Source organism: Anopheles maculipalpis, chromosome 2RL, assembly GCF_943734695.1.
Source record: "Anopheles maculipalpis chromosome 2RL, idAnoMacuDA_375_x, whole genome shotgun sequence".
In the NCBI taxonomy this organism is placed as follows: Eukaryota; Metazoa; Arthropoda; class Insecta; order Diptera; family Culicidae; genus Anopheles; species Anopheles maculipalpis.
Genome location: NC_064871.1, coordinates 91,184,524 through 91,206,229, shown reverse-complemented (window position 1 = coordinate 91,206,229; position 21,706 = coordinate 91,184,524). Strand labels below are relative to the sequence as shown.

At 44.4% G+C, this 21,706-nt stretch overlaps 3 protein-coding genes across 4 annotated transcripts in view; 1 reads left to right on the top strand and 2 right to left on the bottom strand.

Moving 5' to 3' along the window:
* The window catches only part of LOC126568629 (protein anon-73B1), a 793,767-nt gene that overhangs the window by 158,231 nt on the left and 613,830 nt on the right, over positions 1 to 21,706 (top strand). Inside the window, exon 1 of one of the 2 annotated variants that reach the window (XM_050225137.1) lies at positions 14,959 to 14,963. The exons of the other annotated variant lie outside the window; for it this stretch is intronic. The gene's annotated coding sequence lies outside the window, so the exon portion shown is untranslated. Of the gene's footprint in view, positions 1 to 14,958; positions 14,964 to 21,706 lie in introns of those variants that run through there. 2 annotated transcript variants of the gene reach the window in all.
* LOC126568418 (uncharacterized) overlaps positions 1 to 21,706 on the bottom strand; it is a 366,923-nt gene that overhangs the window by 176,325 nt on the left and 168,892 nt on the right. The gene's annotated exons all lie outside the window — the stretch shown is intronic.
* LOC126567733 (zinc finger protein 423 homolog) overlaps positions 5,279 to 21,706 on the bottom strand; it is a 73,796-nt gene continuing 57,368 nt past the window's right edge. The window contains exons 4-9 of the mRNA XM_050224001.1: positions 20,185 to 20,609; positions 10,671 to 10,813; positions 8,439 to 10,583; positions 8,250 to 8,369; positions 6,636 to 8,177; positions 5,279 to 6,503 (exon numbers count right to left, since the gene is read on the bottom strand). Coding sequence (XP_050079958.1) covers positions 5,279 to 6,503; positions 6,636 to 8,177; positions 8,250 to 8,369; positions 8,439 to 10,583; positions 10,671 to 10,813; positions 20,185 to 20,609 — 5,600 coding nt within the window. The remainder of the gene's footprint in view (positions 6,504 to 6,635; positions 8,178 to 8,249; positions 8,370 to 8,438; positions 10,584 to 10,670; positions 10,814 to 20,184; positions 20,610 to 21,706) is intronic.

Below are 21,706 nucleotides of genomic sequence, written 5' to 3'. Positions count from 1 at the left end.
ATAAATGAAACGTAAACATATGATATGCATGCCTTTTTTACGAATATTAGCTTGTGCTATACAGACCCCCTCACACACAAACACACGTTATATACAAACGCAAAAGTGTGAAAAAAAAAACGAGAGTTGAAAAAGAAAAACGTTTGCCAATAATCTTTTTTTTTTTAATTCATAACAAAAAAAAAAGAATTATATGTATTAGCGTTTAAATGTGATAGAAACGGAAAGTGAAGGAGAAAAAGGAGAGGACCATATGTTTCTCTCTACGGCGAAAATGTGTGAGATCGGTGTTAATATAATTATTTTTATACGATCGTATTTTTTGAGGCGAAAAGGGAAGCTTTTGGAGAGATGGGTAAGCTTTTCTAGAAGATTTTGTATCTGTTTTCGTTGCCCTTCTTTTATACAAAAAAAGGTAGTTAATTGTGAAGCTTTTTTTTGTAATTTGGTTTGCTGGAATTATTACCTTATTGTAATATTTTGCTTACTCATTTTAAATATTTGATAGCAAAAACACGATATAAAAATGTGCGATGTATATCCCTACTCACTCTCTAATACACAGTATCTATCATAAGCTTTTTTTTGATGATGAATTGTGTCTTATAACCCTTTTAGTATGTTGAATCGTACATAATCTGCTTTCTTATGTTTTCTGTTGCTGTATGTATGGGTTGTATGGTAGCAGAAACTTGTGTAGTGGGTTCAAAAAATAATACTTATATTTAAAACGGTTTTATTTGCACCATTCTATAGGTATATTACAACTAATCCTCTCCTCATTTATCAGACACACTAAGCAGACAATAAGCGAAACAGACGAAATAATACTATTCCGAATGGGGGAAAAAGAAAATTCAGAATCAAAATGTTTTCTACTAAACACAGTTCAGACTACATTACAAACAGAGAAAATTTGAAAAAAAAGAAAGTGCGCAACGAAACACGATGTAAAGAGAAAAGAAAACAGCAAAACTTTTATATGCTTACTCAAGATTATACAAGATTATATACCGCATATACATATTATATTATGTGCCTTATTTAAGCGCGATGCAAAAGTGTATCGGCTCGAAACCGAGCCTAGACGGACTCCCAATACAAATAAATCAGAAGAGTAGAGAAACGATATATTAAAGCGAGAAAAAAAAGCAAAGCTAATTAACCGAGGCGTGTGTGTCCCAAAAAGGCAGGTGTTTGGTTTGTTCTAAACCCTTTTTTATTTAATTATTTATTCGTATTATCAATTGATTGCTTTTGTTTGCTTTTCGATTCGAAATGACGAATATCACGAGAGAATTCCATGTAGTTCAAGTCCCGTGTACCGTTCGACCCATTTGAACGAAACGTACGGTAAATAATCACGAAATAGTAATGCCGATGACCGTGAGCTAGTTGGACGATCACAAAGCCGAAGTTTTCGAGCTCTTGTTGTCATCGGTATCTTCTCTGTGTATCCGTTGAGCATCGTCATTCCGAGGCCAAAGGGAGGGATCCAATGCACGTCCGTAAAGTGCAAGGTGAGTGCTTAGTGTAAATGCTGGTTGTCTGTCTCTAGAACTTTACCACTTGAATCCGGAATCCTCCTGAATCGATTGATGAGTTTCGAGACCTTACCTTGGGTAGGGGGACACTCAAAGCTCGCCGGCAGAAATGGATCACCTGATTTAATCATGCAGCCAGCTAACACGTTCACCGATCGGAGTGTAAGGCTCTATTTATACCAAAAGACTGCTTCCAAGACCAAAAGAATCCGTTGGAATTTGAATAAATGAGCGAGCTATCGTAGATTTTCAAAGGGAATGCTATTTTTTCCGAAATAACAGGGGAGGGGAAGGAGGGATCGGTTTGAGGTGTTCTACAAAAAGGTGCGCGGCCCAAAGACGCATCCATCGGTATGCCGGACGCCAGAATCGGACCAGGAATGGCCGAGTTGTCGCTGATTTTCCACGGGAATGTTTTGGTTTTTCCGCTATAACTGGGCGGGGAGATGAGGGATCGGTTTGAGGTGTTCTACAAAAAGGTGCGCGGCCTAAAGACGCATCCATCGGTATGTCGGACGCCAGGATCAGATTAGAAATGACCGAGTTATCGCTGATTTTCCACAGGAATGTTTTGGTTTTTCCGCTATAACTGGGCGGGGGGAGGAGTGATCGGTTTGAGGTGTTCTACAAAAAGGTGCGCGGCTCCTAGACGCATCCATCGATATGCCGGACGCCAGGATCAGATCAGAAATGACCGAGTTATCGCTGATTTTCCACGGGAATGTTTTGGTTTTTCCGCTATAACTGGGCGGGGGGAGGAGTGATCGGTTTGAGGTGTTCTACAAAAAGGTGCGCGGCCTAAAGACGCATCCAACGATATACCGGACGCCAGAATCAGATCAGGAATGGCGGAGTTATCTCTGATTTTCCACGGGAATGTTTTGGTTTTTCCTTAATAACTGGACGAAGGGGTGGAGGGATCGGGTTGAGGTGTTCTGCGAAAAGATGTGCGGCCCAAAGACGCATCCAACGGTATGCCGGACGCCAGAATCACACCAGGAATGACCGAGTTATCGCTGATTTTCCACGGGAATGTTTTGGTTTTTCCGCTATAACTGGGCGGGGGGTGGAGGGATGGGTTTGTGATGTTATACAAAAAGGTGCGCGGCTCAAAGACGCATCCATCGGTATGCCGGACTCTAGAATTGAACCAGGAATGGCCGAGTTATCGCCGATTTTCCACGGGAATGCTGCTGGCGGAATTTCCCGGAAGTACCTGGAAAATCCTCCTTAATCCCATTCGATATCAAAAATCATGTTTTGGAGGTATTTTAAACGATTTTTAATGAACGAAATAAAAATGAGAGGAAATTAGTTAAAATTGTGGAAAAAGTTTAAATTGTGCCGCCAAATATTTGTCTTGTCGGAAAGAAATTATTTTCCAACTCGGTTTTAAAATTTCCATTTGCTACCTCCTCGGATTCATGCTCTCCTGTTACTCCTGGTCGGATTTTTGTGGCAAAAATCTGGAAATTTTGGGCAAAACTCCGGAAATTTTTATGCGGCAAAAATTGACCAGGAGTAACAGGAGAGCATGATTTCGTGGAGGTAGCTCGGGTCGGCCAAAAATTTCCAAAATCAGTTTTAAAATCCAAAGTCAGTTTTAAATTTGGATTGGAAATTTTAAGTTTGGAATTCAACTAAAATTTTTGCCTCCGTATTTTAAAACTGATTTTGGATTTTAAGATTGGATTTTCGATTTTTCGGCCGGCCCGAGCTACCTCCTCGGAAACATGCTCTCCTGTTACTACAAGTCGCTCCCGGTGGCAGATTTTCGACCGAAATTTGGCCAATTTCGATGCGGCAAAATCCGACCAGGAGTAACAGGAGAGCATGATTCCAAGGAGGTAGCAAATGGAAATTTTAAAAACCGATCGGAAAATAATTTCTTTCCGACAAGACAAATATTTGGCGGCACAATTTAAACTTTTTCCACAATTTTAACTAATTTCCGCTTATTTTTATTTCTCTCCATAAAAATCTTTTAAAAACACCTCCAAAACGTGATTTTTGATATCGAAGGGGAATAAAGGGGGATTTTTCAGGTTTTTCCGGTAAATTCCGCCAGCAGCATTCCCGTGGAAAATCGGCGATAACTCGGCCATTCCTGGTTCAATTCTAGAGTCCGGCATACCGATGGATGCGTCTTTGAGCCGCGCACCTTTTTGTAGAATACCTCAACCCGATCCATCCACCCCTTCGTCCAGTTATTGAGGAAAAACCAAAACATTCTCGTGGAAAATCAGAGATAACTCCGCCATTCCTGATCTGATTCTGGCGTCCGGTATATCGTTGGATGCGTCTTTAGGCCGCGCACCTTTTTGTAGAACACCTCAAACCGATCCCTCCTCCCCCGGCCCAGTTATAGCGGAAAAACCAAAACATTCCCGTGGAAAATCAGCGATAACTCGGTCATTCCTGATCTGATCCTGGCGTCCGGCATACCGATGGATGAGTCTAGGGGTCGCGCACTTTTTTGTAGAACACCTCAACCCGATCCTTCCACCCCTTCGTCCAGTTATAGCGGAAAAACCAAATCATTCTCGTGGAAAATCAGAGATAACTCCGCCATTCCTGATCTGATTCTGGCGTCCGGTATATCGTTGGATGCGTCTTTAGGCCGCGCACCTTTTTGTAGTACACCTCAAACCGATCCCTCCACCGCCCGCCCAGTTATTAAGGAAAAACCAAAACATTCCCGTGGAAAATCAGAGATAACTCCGCCATTCCTGATCTGATCCTGGCATCCGGCATATCGATGGATGCGTCTTAGGGCCGCGCACCTTTTTGTAGAACACCTCAAACCGATCCCTCCTTTCCCCACCCAGTTAAAGCGGAAAAACCAAAACATTCCCGTGGAAAATCAGCGATAACTCGGTCATTCCTGGTCCGATTCTGGCGTCCGGCATACCGTTGGATGCGTCTTTAGGCTGCGCACCTTTTTGTAGAATACCCCAACCCGACCCCTCCACTCCCCGCCCTGGGATGAGGAAGTATAATCAATCTAAGGCTAGAGATTCTGTAGGACCCTTTGACTGGGGATGCTTCTAGCGGCCACTAACTCTGCCCACACGTTATTTTGCGACTGCAGCTGATCCAGCAACTAAAGAAATTACAATTCATTTCCGGTTATAGCTAAGCAATAAACGTTGTTTTAGTTTAATGTTTTTACTACTTTCTTTATTGATCGTGCGTTCGTGCGTGCGTGTGTGTGTATACATACATAAGTGCAATTCAATAAATATACAAAAAAAAAGTCACTGGTACTATTAAATTCTCTAAAAGCGTCTTGGTGTGTATTATTTTTTGATATGATAATATTACGATAAAACGCGATATAGTGGATAGTATTCTATTTTGTTTATCTCTCTCGTTCTCTCTCGTATAGGATTTCGTTAATTTCCGATGTAAAAGGAGAGAGAGAGGGAGAGAAAAGTGTGGATCCTATTGCTCTCTCTCACTTTCTCAAAGGAACGAATATAACCTATCGTCGTTGCTAAGCTACTAGATTAAAACAAGTCTTGCTTACTGTACAGTACTAATGGAGGCTAGAGGGTTAGGGAACGTTGCAACGAAGCTTCTTATGATGGCTACCATTTTGTTTCTACAAAAGGACGATATCTATCTTGCTGTTTTTGTGCGTAGTTAAGCCGTATCTTCCTTTCTTTCGCGTCCTATTGCTAAACGATAACAATGGAAGATAATTCTACTTTTAAAAGGGATCACTCTATGCTCTACTCAGCCGCAGTAACAATCGGAAGGGTCGCGGTAGTTGTCGTAGCGATGGTGGTTAGTGTAGAACAATCTTTTCCACCATTGATTAACATGTTCGAGGTACGGCGATGTTTCGCACCATCCTCCATCGTGGTGTGCTCTACTTCAATATACTCTTCTTCATCTTCCTGATCCCCCGGATGCTCACGTTCTTCCATCTCATCTTCATTGGTTGCTTCGTTACCTTCTTCTGTGTTTGCTAGATCGTCGAGGCGATCATTTTCCTTGTCTTGATGATGGGTAGTTGCACTTGTAGTAGAATCGTTCCCACCATCATCATGTTCCTCGCCATCTTCGTCCTCTATTTGTTCTTTGTTTTCTATTTCTTCTTTTCCGACTGGTTGGTCTGGTTCATTTTCCTCATCCAAATGCTCCTCCTTTTCCCGATGGTATGGCGAGGAACCTGCCTGTTCATGATGCTCTGTCTCACAAAGTTCCTGCTTGATGTGGTGCTTTTGCGACTCTCGTTGCGATCCGTCATCTTCCGACACAGGGGAATGCTGTCTAGAGTGCCACTCATCACCTCCACACCGTACGGTCGGGTGTTCAAACGAACTAGCAGCCATGGGTCGGATCGTTCTTCCCAGTTCATGATCGATCAAATGATGCTCTAGCTCAGCTCGGAAGAAGTACGCCACTCCGCAACGTTCACAATCGTAAGGTTTAGCTGCGGCGTTCGAGTGTGCTACCGGAAGATGAGCCTGCAACCCGGCAGAGGACGTAAACACAGCAGAGCAAAGGTAGCACACGTAGCCTCGCTCTTCACAGCCCGCGAACGTATGATCGATCAGGTGTTCCTGTAGTTTCTGGCCAGTTGGAAGTGGTTTCTTGCAGAGATTACACTGGAACAGTGAGGACGTGGATGTGGACGAGGAAGAAGATGAGATTCCATCCCTTCCTGCGGTTTGTCCTGGCTGCTCGTGTTGGATGCTGGTAGTAGCTGAAGTCCTTCCATCGACAGGAACGTTTGCCGTTCCAGTGATAGGACCACTGTTGGTGGAAGCCGCTACTATCGATGAAGGTGCACTAGGCTTAAGGAAATTCATCGACAGAAGCTTGGAGGGAAAGTTGTGCCGTTTGAGACAAGGATCACAAATTTTGGTGTTGGATTCGGGTTGAGATGGTAGCGGTTCCAGACAGAGGGCACACGTACGCTCATTAGTGTCCGGGGATTTGGTGTGGAATCTGTGGAGAGTGAAGAGAGAGAGAGAGAGAGAGAGAGAGAGAGAGAGAGAGAGAGAGAGAGAGAGAGAGAGAGAGAGAAATAGATCATTATAATATCCTTAGTGGCATTCCTCAAGTATCATTCCAACTTACTTGGCATGCAGACTAATCTCAAACTCGGAGTTGAGCGTTTGCCGACAGCAGATACACTGTTGGGGGAAGCGGTCCTGCTCAGCACTAGCGCTCCCAGACGCATTTGCGCTGGTTCCTGTCGAGGAGCCCGAAGAGTTGCCTCCTGCGCCATTATTCTGGCCACTGGACGAGCAGGAAACTGCTGCTGCTGATGCTGAAGAATTCGTGGAGCTTCCGCCACCCGTCACAAGCTGATGAGCCTGCAAATGTTGCTTAAACGTGTGCGCATCGGGTAATGGCAAGCTGCAGTGCGAACAGCGCCCCGACGCACCAACCTTACAGTGAGACAGCTTATGCTCGGCAAGCACTGCCGGCGATGGGAAGATTTCATCACAAATCAAACACTTGTGCTTGCCACCGCCCGTATTGTGGGCGACCTTCATGTGATTCTCCAGCTCATTCCTCGACCGGAAGTCTCCATTGCAGTACGCGCACCGCAAACTAACACCCGTCTTTAAGTTGTGGACAATTTTGCGATGCGTTTGCACTTCGCTTTCCGTAGTGAAATCGGACCGTTCGCAGATACCGCAGCTGTAGCAGCTGGCGGTTGCCGCAGAAGCAGACATTTGTTGCTGATGGGTGAGTGTACTGTTGGGAGCTGTCGGTGCTGTTTTGGCGCTTGATGACTGGTTCAACTTTCTTGTTGCCGCCTGATCGTTATGATGGTCCACAAGTCCGAGAGATGAGTTTGAGGCCAACAGAAGCTGACCGCCGGTTGATGGGGGCGATTCTACGCTCGGGCGTGTTGTTCCGCCATTATTGTCGCCGTACCGTTGGATCATGGCAATAGGAGAGTATAGCTTCGAAGTAGCGCCGGCGCCAGTCGCTCCTCCATTGTTAGCTTCCTCAGGGGAGTAAAGTCCGGAGGAAGTTCCATTAAGCGTATGCGAAGCAGCAGTTCTTTGTGGTTGTGATGGACCGGTGGATGTCGATGGTGTTCCGTAACCAAGTCCTAACAGTGCGTTAGTAGCACTATTATTCGGAGAGTGACCTGAGAAAGGATTCTTCTTGCTGCTAGGTCCAGATGAATTATCCGGAAGGAATGGAACACGTTGTTGCTGCTGCTGCTGCTGCTGCTGCTGCTGCTGTTGCTGCTGCTGCTGCTGTTGGTGTGCCTTTCCTAGCATTGTGTCATAGAATCCGTGCAGCAAGTGCTGTGGATGCTTCAACTGATTCAGTGTGTCCACCTGGAGCGGATTGTTGTAGAACTTGTTGGCAGTTTGATAAAGACTGGGCCATGCAGCTGCTGCTGCCATCGCCGCCATTTGACCATGCAGATGAAGGTAATCGAGTCCTGCTACTGCTGAAGTTGCGGTTGTAGACATAGACGTCCCCGAAGCTGTCGAAGGCGTTAAGGAAGGGTTTAATGTGGTAGATGCTGTAGTAGTCGACGCTGTAACCTCTCTACGATTTGGAGAGCCTGTTTCCTTCTGGCTGTGATGCGTCTGAATATGTCTGTCAAGCAGGAACTCAACGTGGAATGATTCGGGACAAGCAGGACACCTGCCATACAAAGGGAAATAAAGTTAGAGCTCTTCATAGGTCAAGTATGGAAAGCTGAAGGTCAATACTCACTTATACTTCCTAGCGTGTGACGCGAGATGGAAATGCATCTCGAGCTCGGACGAACAAACCATTCGACAGAACATACATTGGATCGCGCCTGCGGTCAAGTGTCGGTTCCTTATATGTTGCCTAAATGTAGATTTAAACATGTCCATTATTAAGAATAGTCTTCGATAAAACGAATCAATTTAAACGTACCGGAAATCACGCTCCGATCGGAAAGCCTCTGCACAAGCCGAGCACCGATATAGCTTCACCTCAACCGAATGGTTCACGGCAAAATGGACCTGCACCTGAACTTTCGATTCGAACGTTTCCCCACAGACGGTACACTTGTACAGGAGCTGCATGTGACCTTCGTACAGATGTTTGTGGAGATCTTCCACCTTGCTGAAGGATGGTTTCGCGGTGCAGGATGTTCCGGATGAAGCACCGGATGACGTTGCCGCCTGACAACGATATTCTACTGCCATCACGAGAAAATGGCCGATCGTGTGCTGCTCGTACTCAGCCTGACAGCTGAGCGTTGTTCCACACTGTTGACAGAGGAACGTTGTGTGGGAAAGTGATCCTGCAGATACTCCTGACGTGGAGGAGCTATTGTTGGTACCTCCCGGACCGGTTTGGTGATCACCGGAAAGTCTCATGGCAGCTGCCGCTGCAGCATTTGCAGCGCTCTGCTCAAGATGTGCCTTCAAATGGGTACGGAAAGACTCGAAATCGGGTAGCGCAGCATTGCACTGATTGCAGAGATAAGCTCCCGGAAGCTGATGGACGTGCTGGTGGGATGAGGGTGTAGAAGCGGGAGCTCCTAACGGTTGTGAGGGTTGGCCACTACAACTACCTCCAGATGAGTGTAGCTGAGGAACGGAAATTTGTTGTGCGGTGGATAGATTCGGCTCCTTCGGATCATTTCCTTCTCTTCGGTTTGAAGGACCGCGCTGTTTGCTGTGATGCTCTCGACTATGAGAGCGACCGGCCCCAACCATCATCTTTCTATCCAAATCGGACACTTCTTCATGCTCGAGCAACGTTTCTAGCTTTAATCGTTTCATCTTCGGCTGACTGAGATCGGTCGGTGTGAGCTGTTCCGCGGGACTATTTCGTCCGGACGGTGGGTGACTCGCAGGATGTCCAATCGAGCCCAAAGAATCGCAAGGAGAGGACCGTGTTGAGGTGGATTGGGATGCAGTTTCGGGAAGGGGATTTTCAGATTCTTCCTTCCTTTCTTGCTTAATCTGTGTGCCTTCAGTATCGATTGTATCTTTGAAGTTATCAGGTGGATCTGATTGGTCATTTACATCCGGCCGATGATCCTCACTTTCATCTTCGTCTTCCTCATCATTTTCGACATCATTTTTACGATCATTTGTTTCCTTTTCGGGCTCTTCGTTTACGACTCTTCGTTTACGCTTCCTTCCCACGTTTTCCGATTCATTCCCATTCTCGTCTCGCCCACCATTCATGCTACCCGTTGCTGCTCGAATTTCCTGCTTAATATTACCACCGGACATTCCGGAAACGTTGGACGAAGCTCCCATCGCACCGTAGAATGCGGGAATAGCGTTCCCGAGCAGGCTCTTGTTGAAGTGTAATTGTTCTAGCGGATAAAATCCACTCGTTGGACGTGATCCATTCGGTGAGCTTCGCTGAGGACCTGGCGTCCCTGCCAAACGGTCCAGATGGGCGGTTTTTAGGTGAGCAAACATCAGCGGTACTGTTGGGAATTTCATTGTACAAAACTCGCATGCGATGGGAGGATAAGGACCACCGAGAGAAAGTGAATTAGCGTCCGGTGTCACTGCACGTCGGCTAGCACCGGGTGTGAAGTAGGGCATCGGTGTGTCTGCCGCCAGTAGTCCTAGCGCTCCATGACCATGCATGGACTGTACGTGAATTCCAAGCTGTTCGAGTGTGGAGAAATCGGTTCGTGTGCAGTATGGACAGGATAATAGATCTGCATGACTTCCCGCCGAAGGTGCAACGGTTCCACCCGTAGTACTGCCTGGAGTTGGTGTGCGAGTACTACCAGCATTCCCAGAAGAAGCTTTCCCCAGTGTGGATGACAGCTTGGAATTACCGCGACCCATCAGCAGCAAAGGATCGTTGGAGTAAGGTGAGAATTTGGATCCTCTCTTTCCACCACCACCACCACTCGACAGAGAGCTTGTCGTAGAGCGTGGACTGTACGTAAGGTTCGGACTACCGGTCAGTGCTAGCTGCTTCTTGTGGTTCTGCATATGGCTGGTAAGGGCAGCCGCCGTATTATACCCTCGATTACAGATCGTACACTGGAACGGTTTCTGGTTGTCGTGTGTTTTCATGTGAATTTTAAGATGATCACTAGAAAGAAAAGAGGGTCGTTTAGAGAAGATTGCTTAACTTTCTAGACGCGAAAAAAGGGTAAAAAGTGATCGAATTTAGTTGTACCTTCGGGAGAATGCGGCTTCACAATGCAGACAACGGTAGCGCCGATCGCCCGTATGTAGCTTCGTGTGACGATCGCGTGATCGTTTATGCTTGAACAGCCGTGCACAGTACTCGCATTTGAATGGCATGTGTTCCGTGTGACTCTGCAAGAAAAAGTAAGAGATTGCAAGATGTATTTTAAAATTAATAATCATAATTTTTGTTGGATTACCATTGAATCCACTTCGAATATGTTTTCAGCGGCATGAAAAACATTTTTTACTATCCTGCCAGGAACCGACCCCTTTTTGAGATTGAAAGTTCCAACCTACTGCTGAATCTTCCCACGCTTCTGACAGGGAATAAAGGAATAAAGCTATACAGTGTAGTCCATCCTGATCAATATTGTGTTGCTAAAGTTGCAGCCATATAAAGCCACATAGTCCTCCAGTTATTCTTTTTTTTTTTTGCTGCAGAATTTTTTGGAGAACAACTCATCCAAAGCAATCTAATCAACACAAGCGGTATTGACAATACGACACTGGACCGTAATAATCAAATGTAAATAAATAACTCATCCAAAGCATCCAAAGTTACTCAACTGTTTTAGCAACGACAGACGCCCTAATCAGATTCAATGTCAGTCAATGTTTAATTGTATGCAGGTATATACATAACAGCTTCCTCTCTTCTTGGCGTAATGAAGTCTAAGGGAAAGTCAGTTCCCTCGTCACGTGGGAACGTTATGGGTGGAATTTAAACACCGTTGTGAAGACCGGCGCCGCTGTCGTTTTGGCAAAACAGACCCTATACAGTGACAGCTTAAAAATGCGCGTAAGGAATCACTACTTGAATATCCTAGTACATGACCAGTTGACGACCGCCTAGGGTTCCGATAACGTCCTATAAGGAGGAGCTTGGAAAATAGGTCCCATGTTAAGAGCTTCGTAGCAGGCCCTCACATTTTTATGCATAGGAAGGAAGCAGAATCAACCAGTCTGTGACCATTTCGATGGCATGGGCCCCGATATTCATTCCACCAAGGACCTTCAACCGTGGAGCGTTTTATCCGCCACTCTACACGACTATCGGGACACAGCAACCACAATAGTTGAAGAGTATCACTCTGTTTCATGTTGATAAGACGAGATGTAGTCGTTGGTTGTATTCTATCAAATAGTGTGAAGGATAGCATTTCTAATCATCTAATTAAGAAACAAAACAAAAAAGGGATAAAATTTAAACTATAGAAATGGTAATGAAATACAAAATAAAAAACCAAACACCAAAAACGACTCCTATCAGCCATCAGCAGTTCTCTTCAATCTACCCAAGTGAAGTGAGTGAAGGTATTTTAATGAATTATTAAAAATACCACAAAACACCAGGCTAATTCCTTCCTTTTCTCTCATTCGCTCTCTATCGTTTGCTTTGAGGGATCGATTGAATAAATATGAAAGATGCATTCCATTGGCACTGGTGAGCAAAAAAAAAAAAGCTGGACACAATCCTTGGGGTGGTACCATGCACTGTAACACCGGGCAGGAAGGAAGGCCAAAACTCTCTACCGATATATAGTCATGCCGGCATAGTTTGGTGTACATGCCGATCTTCCCTCGGGTATCTCACTAGGAATATATGGTGGCTGTGTGTCGGTGAAGGTGCGCGTAAAGAATTCCAGCCAGCAAACACCACAAAACTCCACCTTTCGAAGCCACCCGGAGGAGGAATACCCGATACGATACGATCAAGCGTTTTGAAGATCGGGGTTCTTGGTTCAGCTCCTTAACGTGGTGACCCAAGAGAACACACCGAATGTGAATGGAGTGTACCGTGCTGCGGAATTAATAAGCTGGTCAAACGAACAACGCACAGCGAAACGGTGCAATGGAATTCACACTCCAACTGTTCGAACTGATGCTGTTGCTCCCATTTTTTTCTTTCTCTTACTGGACTGGATCGCCCAACGTTCTGTTCCGCGCGGTAGGCAACACACTTGTCAAAATTTTTGCACGTTTCACAGAAAATTCTGCATTCTACCGATCCTTACAGTTGTTCTTTTTTTTTGTGTGTGTTGTGTTGCCTTTCTTTCTTTCTCTCAGTTTGAGTGGCAAGCGGCGTCCAAATTATGACAACCCTGCGCTCTCAACGTCACCAGCAACAACCAGGAAGCATCGCCCCGACTGTGCCGGTGTTGTGCTACCGCACGATCACACGAGATCTTACCCGGTAGTTCTCAGGTGGGGTGAAGAATGCATAAATGGGCCCGCGTCTTTTTCGCTTTCGGGATGGTGGACCCAAAAATGGGGTACCCCCTTCCCTGCGCTTATCAGCGACTTTGGATCAGCGAGACAGCGAGCAGAAATTTGTCCAACGCCGGGCCGAGTGGTATTTAGCCCGTTCCGTACCTTTCATTCCAGGAGACCTTGAAGTTCTTTGGTGCTCCCTTAAGGGCGGACTTTATGATCCACCAGCAAGGGACAGAGAGGCCACGCGATGAGCGTGTAACAACACAATGAAGCGTACCGTCAGTGCCGCGGGTCGCTTATCAGCTAGATGACATCTCTAACGTCGGTGGGATGGCAAAACTGTGAATCTCTTCGCTTCCTCTTTGCGCTATTGCCCATTCAGCAAGGGGACACCGAATCGTATGAGAATTTTTGAGCGGAAAGCGTTGTATTCTAAGTGTCGCTTTCTTTTAAGGAAGGGTAGCCCTGTGCAAAACAATCAGACAATCTTTTGCCTTTGATCGGAACATCGGAACCGTACCGGTAGGGAAGAGGCATCAGACCGAAGGAAGTGGCTCTTGTGCATACTCTGCTTTGATGTCTCTTGGCCTGTTGGCATCATGCAGTAAAAGCATTATCTATATTTTTTATTGTGACTCGTGGACTGGGCAAAAGTAGATGTCTGCCTACAATTTCTTGTGCAAAAACTATTTATAATAAAGCAGATAATATTTTAAAAGGAAAACGTTCTGTTATTGGGATTTCTGAAAGATAATTTCTTATAGTCATCCTACCGGTTTACCGTACCACAATCACCTTTAGACACCTTATAGTATGTTTCACTTTAAATTTGGATTTCTTCCTTGGGCAGACCACAGGACAGGAAAAAAGGAGTTGAAAAGCGTCATGTTTTGCAGTAAAATGCTAAAGACCACAGGTCTTCGGACTGATTACTCTAGCAAGAACGGGAAAACATCATCTCGGTGTTATCTTGGGTAGTTTTAAAGCATTAAAGCTCACATGGAAAATCCTCAAATCTAAAGCACGCGGCCACCTACTTGGCCTATATTTTCCTCATCAGTCCCTTTCTTACAAGAGAAAGTAAACCTAATCTGTACAAATCTGTGTCTGTGGAGTATTTTTGTTGTACAGTGGATGCAGAATAATGTCCTTAAAATGACCCTCAACCACCTGCCAAGATATCGCACAGCACAGTACACACATATTCACATGAAAGCTAGGACCCTGCTTCAGGAATCAGGAATCGGATTTAGAAAAATTTGGAGAATCTTAAATCTATAAATCTCACATCCAATTTTAGATTGATCCAAACTCTGTTCATCAACGAATAGGCAGGAGAGTTCATTATGTGCAGATTGTAAATATTACTTGAAATAGGTGAAATAAGATAGATAGATAAAGTAGCTATTAACACAATAAAATCGGGGAAAGAGAAGTCAAGAAGAACAGCAAGAAACAGCTCAGTATATTGATGTTATCCAGCAAGACGTATTAACGTACGGAGGACAATTCTGGCTCATTCCTTCCATATTCTTCGTTAAGCACCTATCCAAAAAAGAACCTTTTTGCTCAAGCAAAAATTTATTTTTTAGTTTTAGTGAGTGCATTTTATGCAAATAGCGATTAAAGAAGTGTGTAATTTTTGGGCATGACTACATGAAACGATTTAACTGCTATACGTATAGTCTAATACAAATCAACTAGATTTTTCATCCCGTTTTAAACGCCATCCGACATCCTATACCACAGAAGCTATCGATCGTTTGTTCACTCACCTCTTATACGCACCCTTCTTACGAAAGCTAGCCCCAAAACATCACGACAACCCGTGTACTGTAAGTTAAAATGGCCACCAATGGCGAAAGAACACTCTTAACAGCCCCAAATCGATGTCTTCTACCGTGACAAGCGTGACAAGGTGCAGGTTCCGCTTGATTAGCATTTACTTTTAGCGCTACAATCCCCACCGAACGCACCAACAAAACGCAACCAATCACGGTTACCCACCTACGGTAGAAAAACACCCCGATCCGCTACCAAATCGGGCCACTAACCGGGCAGCCCTGTTAATCTGGGCGATCTCGGTCGTGCGAGATGCGCCATGCGGCTGTGTGTCTGTGTGGTGTGGCAAATAGCTCCCTTGTGACTGTTTTCGAACGGACACACCGAGTGCTGATCGTACGATTGCTAATTACCGGCGGCCAAATTGGGTGCAGAAAAAAGGGCGGTTGTCCGATACGGTAACTTGAACGAACTGTGAACTGCTACAGGTGCTGGCCAATATCTTTACTGGAGATTGCTTTATTAATTAGCTCGAGTCAGTCTCGTTCTGGTGGAGTGGAGCTTATTTTGGGACACTTTGTTTTTACTGAGTTTATCGCAATCGTTTTGTACAATTCTCACGATATTTGGCACTGATTGGGAGGGCAACTAAAATTGAAATGTAAATTAATGTACCGGATGGGCATTACTTTCAATGAGCTTCTCGGCGTGCTAACAAGGCACGCGTTTCTTACACTAAAATAAATAAAAAAAATATTGCTATAAATAAAAACGTCCACTACGTGCTAATGAGAATTGACAAGCAATTCGAAGTATGTCTGCTAAGCCCTAATCAAGCGCAAATCTCTTATGGAATCGTTCCTCGTTTATAGCGCTACAAGTCACCCTGGAGGAATCTTTACGCGTGTGGTGCCTTCTGATCCTGACGATCGTGTAATGCGCAATGCTCATAATTTGCACCTCGGAGAGTTATAACATGGTATCGATTTCATCACCATCGCAGAGCACTTTTTTCATCCTCAAGAATGCATCGAACGTGAACTAATGTGTGGCCGTGTTTGTTTGGCCATTGCTCAAGAGCACGTCGGTAGTGAAGTATGAGCACGAACAACGGATAATGAACATGGGTGGTGAACGCTTGCCTTTTTACCTCCCAATACCGTCCTTCCCCTCAAAAGGGGAACAGGTTCGCGTGGTTTAATTTTCCGGGAAAAGATGGCCGCGTGGTGCTGCTGTTGATGTGATGTGATGGCCACAGAGCCCTCAGAGCAGTGGCAAGAGGTGAAAAAGTAAAACATACAACTCGAACCACGCTTGTCACCGAACACAATGCCTAATAAAGAAATCATTAAGACACCGGTGGCCAAGAAGAGTCCACAGAGCACCGTCAGCGTTGGGAACGAATTTGTGCAACGGAACGGACCTCACAGCGGATGCTTTGATTCTGACATCAAGCCGGTCGGAGGGACATAGCGAAAGTTAGAATCTTCTAAGACACATTTGCCTGACGTTCTTGTTCTCGTGTGTCCCACCTTACATTGGGACAAACGGTCATTACTGTTTTGCTAAAGTGTCTAAGAAGACGACATCGCCTTTTTTGAACCGTTTTGTTTACCGAAACTGCCCTTCCCCATTCGAAACATCACAAGAACATGAAAGTTCTCCCTCTCTCCACCTCCAATCTCCCCTTTCTCGCCTCCCACTGCCCCTCCCAATTGTTGCTTCCGGTGTTTTGCCGGACGTCGCGATGTTTAAGACAACAATCGACCATTCGAAGGCGCCTGACTTTGCCTCCTTGGGATGTTTCGGACGACCTTTCCGGTGAACTCATTCCAACGCTGCAAGTGTTCCGCAAGGATGAAGATAACTTTACAAGCAAACTTTACACGACCAGCACCACACCACAACATCCCCTTTCGGGAGCTGTTTCGTAAGAAAGTGCTCCTTCCCATTCCCGTTCTTGTTTCGGTTTGACTGGTAACAAATTGGCCAGGATGGGGCGGTGGTTTTTGTTGTCCCATAAATTATACACACTATTGTGTACAATAGAGGAGTTTTTCGAACGTTCCTGTCCAAAGACAGGAAAGCAAGTGGGTCTGACGTGCACTCAAGTCTTTATCCAGCGCAAAGAAATGCTCTTTGATGTGAGAGATATTTACAATTGGAATCGTTTATATTAAATTGTTGGACTATCGTTTTGTGGAGTGAATGTTTAATTTTAATGGTTTAAAATGAGATCTTATAGGATTGATTATTTGATATGGTAAATTAATTAGTACTTGAGATAGATGATAAGGCATTAACAGTCGAGGGATGCAAGCTTCCCTCGTGTAAGCAATATTTTCTTAAGGCCGGGCTACATTGATCGTACTCGCAAGCGTAATTTTTATATTCACTAGCGCATCTGGCGGCGACCAGCGCAAGCTAGATGTGGGTATAATTTAAGTGCCAAAATTATTCATGCTTGGTGTCTCATCAATTTTCGACCAGGCTGTCTGTATGCCGTTTGACATGTTGATCAAAATCAATAAATTGCTACAGGTCAGGACGCCGAGTACTGCGGGGCAAATCGTCATTTCATGATCCTGGAATGAAAAAGAAAATTCAGTTAAATACTTCCCTTTTTTAATTTAAATTAAAACAACAGAAAGGTCGACAATCGCGTGATAATTCGGTCATGCTAGCCGTCACACCGGAACCACAGTGATAATAATAACACGTGCTATTTTTATATTAAATGTATACAAATAGGCCGGTAAATTTTGCTTACAATTTTATAAAAAAAAAAGTTCTACCAAGCAATATGACAAAGCCGTTCCTCATGAATAAAAAAACTCGCTCTATACTAAAAACCGCTACAATACCAAAACGAACAACCAGTTTCACACACTCTGCAATGTAGTTTAAATGATGAAATAGATGGACAAACCCTACAACAAATTATTTAAGCACTTGTGAAACCTACAAACACTACATTTTTCAATAAAATGTTCAGCTCAATTGCGGCCCCGAGCCGAGCCGGCGATTCACAGACAACAGTTCACACACACACACACACAATTTTCGTTAAAAACAGTTGTACTTACTATTTTTTCATTGCGTCCACTGCTTCCTGCTTGTTCCATGGCTAGAAATACAATATGTATGTTAAATTACCACATATTTTCAAAAAAACATACACGACAAAATATCGAACATACTCACCGAGCTGTTTGTTTACTGGTTTGTGATCAAAATTATAGGCTCCTCGACCCAAAACGCTTTTTGACAGATAAATTATACCAGCCTCTAGCTTCGACCCGCCGCCGCTAGATGGCGTATGCGTTCACAAAAATTACACTCAGGAGTACGATCAATGTAGCCCGGCCTTTATAACTTTTACTGTCTCATATGCCTCAAATATCAAGAAATTAAGTTTCATAAAGATCTCTTCTGTTTGGGACAAGATCACTGCTCTAGTGAAAACTGTTCACTGTGGAGGGACGGTTAAAATAAAACTACACGAGATAACTTAATGTCAGCGGCATTCCAGGCTTCTTATGAGTGAATTGAGCGGCCGCGTGGAACCACAAGATGAATTATGGTTATTGTAAATACTGATCCGACAGCAGTCGGTGCCTGCATAGGACCCCGACTGCTGTCGTAGCAAAAACACTGATCTTAGCTAGTAGCTATTCTGTCTAGGGCCTCATAAGGGCTTAACCCGCCACTGCTTAATGCAATTGTACGTATAAGAAGCATTTTTGTTAAAATATTGGCCCCCGGTCCAGGGCAGTCTTACGGCAATTATCTGACACCGTAGCAATGACTATTTTAGACTAAATTTGAGCATTCTTCCTGCTCTTTCAGAGCCTTTGCGAACAGGTGCCTCTCTCTCATGGATAGAGAAGGATTAGAATCAGGTGCTTTGATGTATCTTTGACCATTACTAAAATTTAATTTGAAATTGCTAATTTCACACCTAAAGTGTTGTTATTTTCCGTCAGGATAGGCTGTCACTAAAAGACTTATTAGCGGAGATCTAGTCTGACAGTTCTCTTCAAGCGAATGACATTGATAACAACTGCAAAACAATCAACTAATAGATAAAAATAATTAAAGTAATGCTTAGCCCATTAGGATCACTAAAGATTTCCGGTCTTGTTTACGCCATTCCACTCAACAACAGAGAACCCAGAATGTTATCGTACTAGTGTCCAAGTCGTCGAGGAATGGAAAAATTGCTCATTCTTTCCTGTGATTGATCAGCGATGATTTCAGCTGACTGGTTTCACGCATCACGACTGTCCATCAGCTGCTACTACTGCTGTGTAAGCGATACCCGGTGTGATGACATTCCTAAAGTGGTCTAATGATGTACGGCAGTTCCGGCAGCTCAGGCAGCCGCTAGATCAGTCGTTCATTAGTCCCTAACCTTTACACATCATCACCCTGTCAAACTATTGATCCAACCATGGACTAACCTCTTCAAAACGGGACACCGGGAGTTCGATTTTGTAATTGTTTATGTGTGTAAGCCCCTGGGAGGGTTGCGTTTTCTTAATTACCCGCGACTTCCGTACGTTTTGTGAGGCTTCTCTCCTTGACGTGAAATTGCCAAGTGTATGCCGCTTACTGCAATGATTGATTGACCACCTGTTGTTGTCGGTGGTTGAGGCGGTGCACAAAACGATTCCCTGGCACCTGTGTGTGAGTGTGTGCTTGGGAGAGTCGACCCATCCAGCCGGGGTGACAATTTTATCGATCGATTTCGAACCGATTATGCCTGCAAGTCTTCGGCAACTGACCAGACATCTCTCGGCTGGAATTTGTGCTCTGGAGCGACAATTTTCCAAAGAATCGCAATTTCCGTCCCCCTGCACCATCCGGCGGTTCACGTCCCCAAAAGGAAGAGGTAAGGTTAATTAATTGTCCATCACACGGTACGTGTAGCCACAGCGCCAGCAAAAGTGTCCCGAAAGGTGCCAACGTGCAAAGAAAGTCATGACATGTGGCGATGCTGTGGACCAGAATTCCACAACCCGTACGTACGTACGGCAAAGGTCCATCGCGCCCGACGGTTTTACGGAATTCTTCAAATCGTTCCGGTCAGTGTCAGTTTTTGTTGTTGTTGTTGTTGTTGTCTTAGCTCCTCACTGTGGTGTTGTTCGCTGTCACCAGTGTCACACTTGCGTCACCCAACGCGAAACCCCCGGGAGATCTGGTTCGCGAGATCGCGAAGATCAAGTAAAGTAGCGCCATGCAACAAATCAATGTCTTGGGATGCCAGCAGGAGGAGCAAGATTGACAGGATTGACTTGGACTTGTCCTCTCTCACCTTGACTTTGAATTGCTGCGCTTTCCTGTTCAATGCACCGGCTAGCTGGCGTGTAATTTCTTTGCAATCAGCAAGCAATTAAGATCGACTTTTCCTACGACCGAGAAGCGACTAATCGATCGATTACCGTGCAACGGGTTTTAACCTTACTTTCAGTTATACAAATACATACAATAATCGTGCTTACCTGTTCGTGCTTCTTGAGATAGCCGAGCCGCGGGAACGTCTTCTCACAGAACTGACAGTGGTAGGTACTGTTCAGGCCCTTGCTGTTGCTCCCTTGATGGTTGTTGTTGTTGTTATTATTGTTGTTGTGATTATGACTGCTGCTATTATTGTTCAGCTGATGGTGATGATGTTTTAGCGACGATTTGCCACCCTCTTTCGTGGACGATGAATGTCCTCCACCACCAGCTCCCGTTCGGCGATGATGTAGGTGATGATGGCGAGGATGGATGTGATGATTACTTCCCTGCCGGAAGGGTTTTTCATCATTGGATCCCAGCGCAAGCATGGAACCATCATTAGTGTCGTTTGTGATGGAATTAGGCGTTGTCATCCCGTCCGAAATTGAGGGCGAAAAGCTGGATGATGTGTGCGATGAGTAGAGTTCTGTGGAAAGGGACAACATTGATTGATCATAAGTATCGTATGTAGAAGAAATTTTAGACTTCATTACAATTAATTTAAGCAGGAGAATAGAAAAAAATCGCATTGTTTTGAGAGCAAAATCGCTAAAGAAAGCCCACGCCATTTCCTAATGTTATCAATCACAATTTGCGCCAGGCATCGTTATCTTATCACACGCATGAATTTAAATTTCTGTTTCTTTTCTCTTCTTGTTTTAGACAGAAGACTAGAGATAAAAAAGAAGTACCGAAGAGCTGGAACCAAAAAAAAAAAAGTGATATAATAAATTCAATCTCTACTTCCTACTACAGTCCTCTTTCTGTAGGAATAACTCACAAAGTTGGATAGTAGAAGAAAAAACGCAAGGGGAACATGTAACAGGTTGGTGTTGAGTGTTTATGGTAACAATTTTTCCTTATTTTGTGGCACGGTTGCCTGATTTGGTGGGATTTTTTCTTGGTTTATTCTCGTCCCTAATTTGTGATGCCCTATTATAAATGATATCCATCCCCCATCAAACAAGTCATTCGTTTTCGTTACTTGAAAGTTGTGTTTTTGGCGTGTACACAGGTATCGTTCCGTAGGTGGCGGCTTCTTTGAGGGGTGTGTAATAGAAACATAAGGATGCCGGTGTATGGCAAATTTAAATTTATGAGATGTGTGTGGTACAGGGAAATTGATGTGCGGATTTCGGGAGCTTTTTTCTAACGTGACTACTATTGGAGGTTTACATATATGGGTGATATATGCTTGGAACTGGCCGTCTAGATAAACCCTTCTGAACTTGATCGATTTTCCGTCAAACACGACACGCAAATTAGTTGGTGATTGAAGGCAATTACGTTATTCTAGCAAAAATGTTTCAGATGTGTTAAATTTCCTAGAGCTTTCTGTTGCAAAGATATCAGATTAACATAGGTGAGACATTTGTTATCATTTAAAAATGAGTACATTTACATTATATTTTGAAGTTTAATTAGAAAACAATATGTTCAAAGCGGAATAAATACTTATGGGCTAGGTTTTCTGTTCTGAAGCGTTCTGACAGCGAAAGAAGTGATGGAAGAAGGAAATCCATT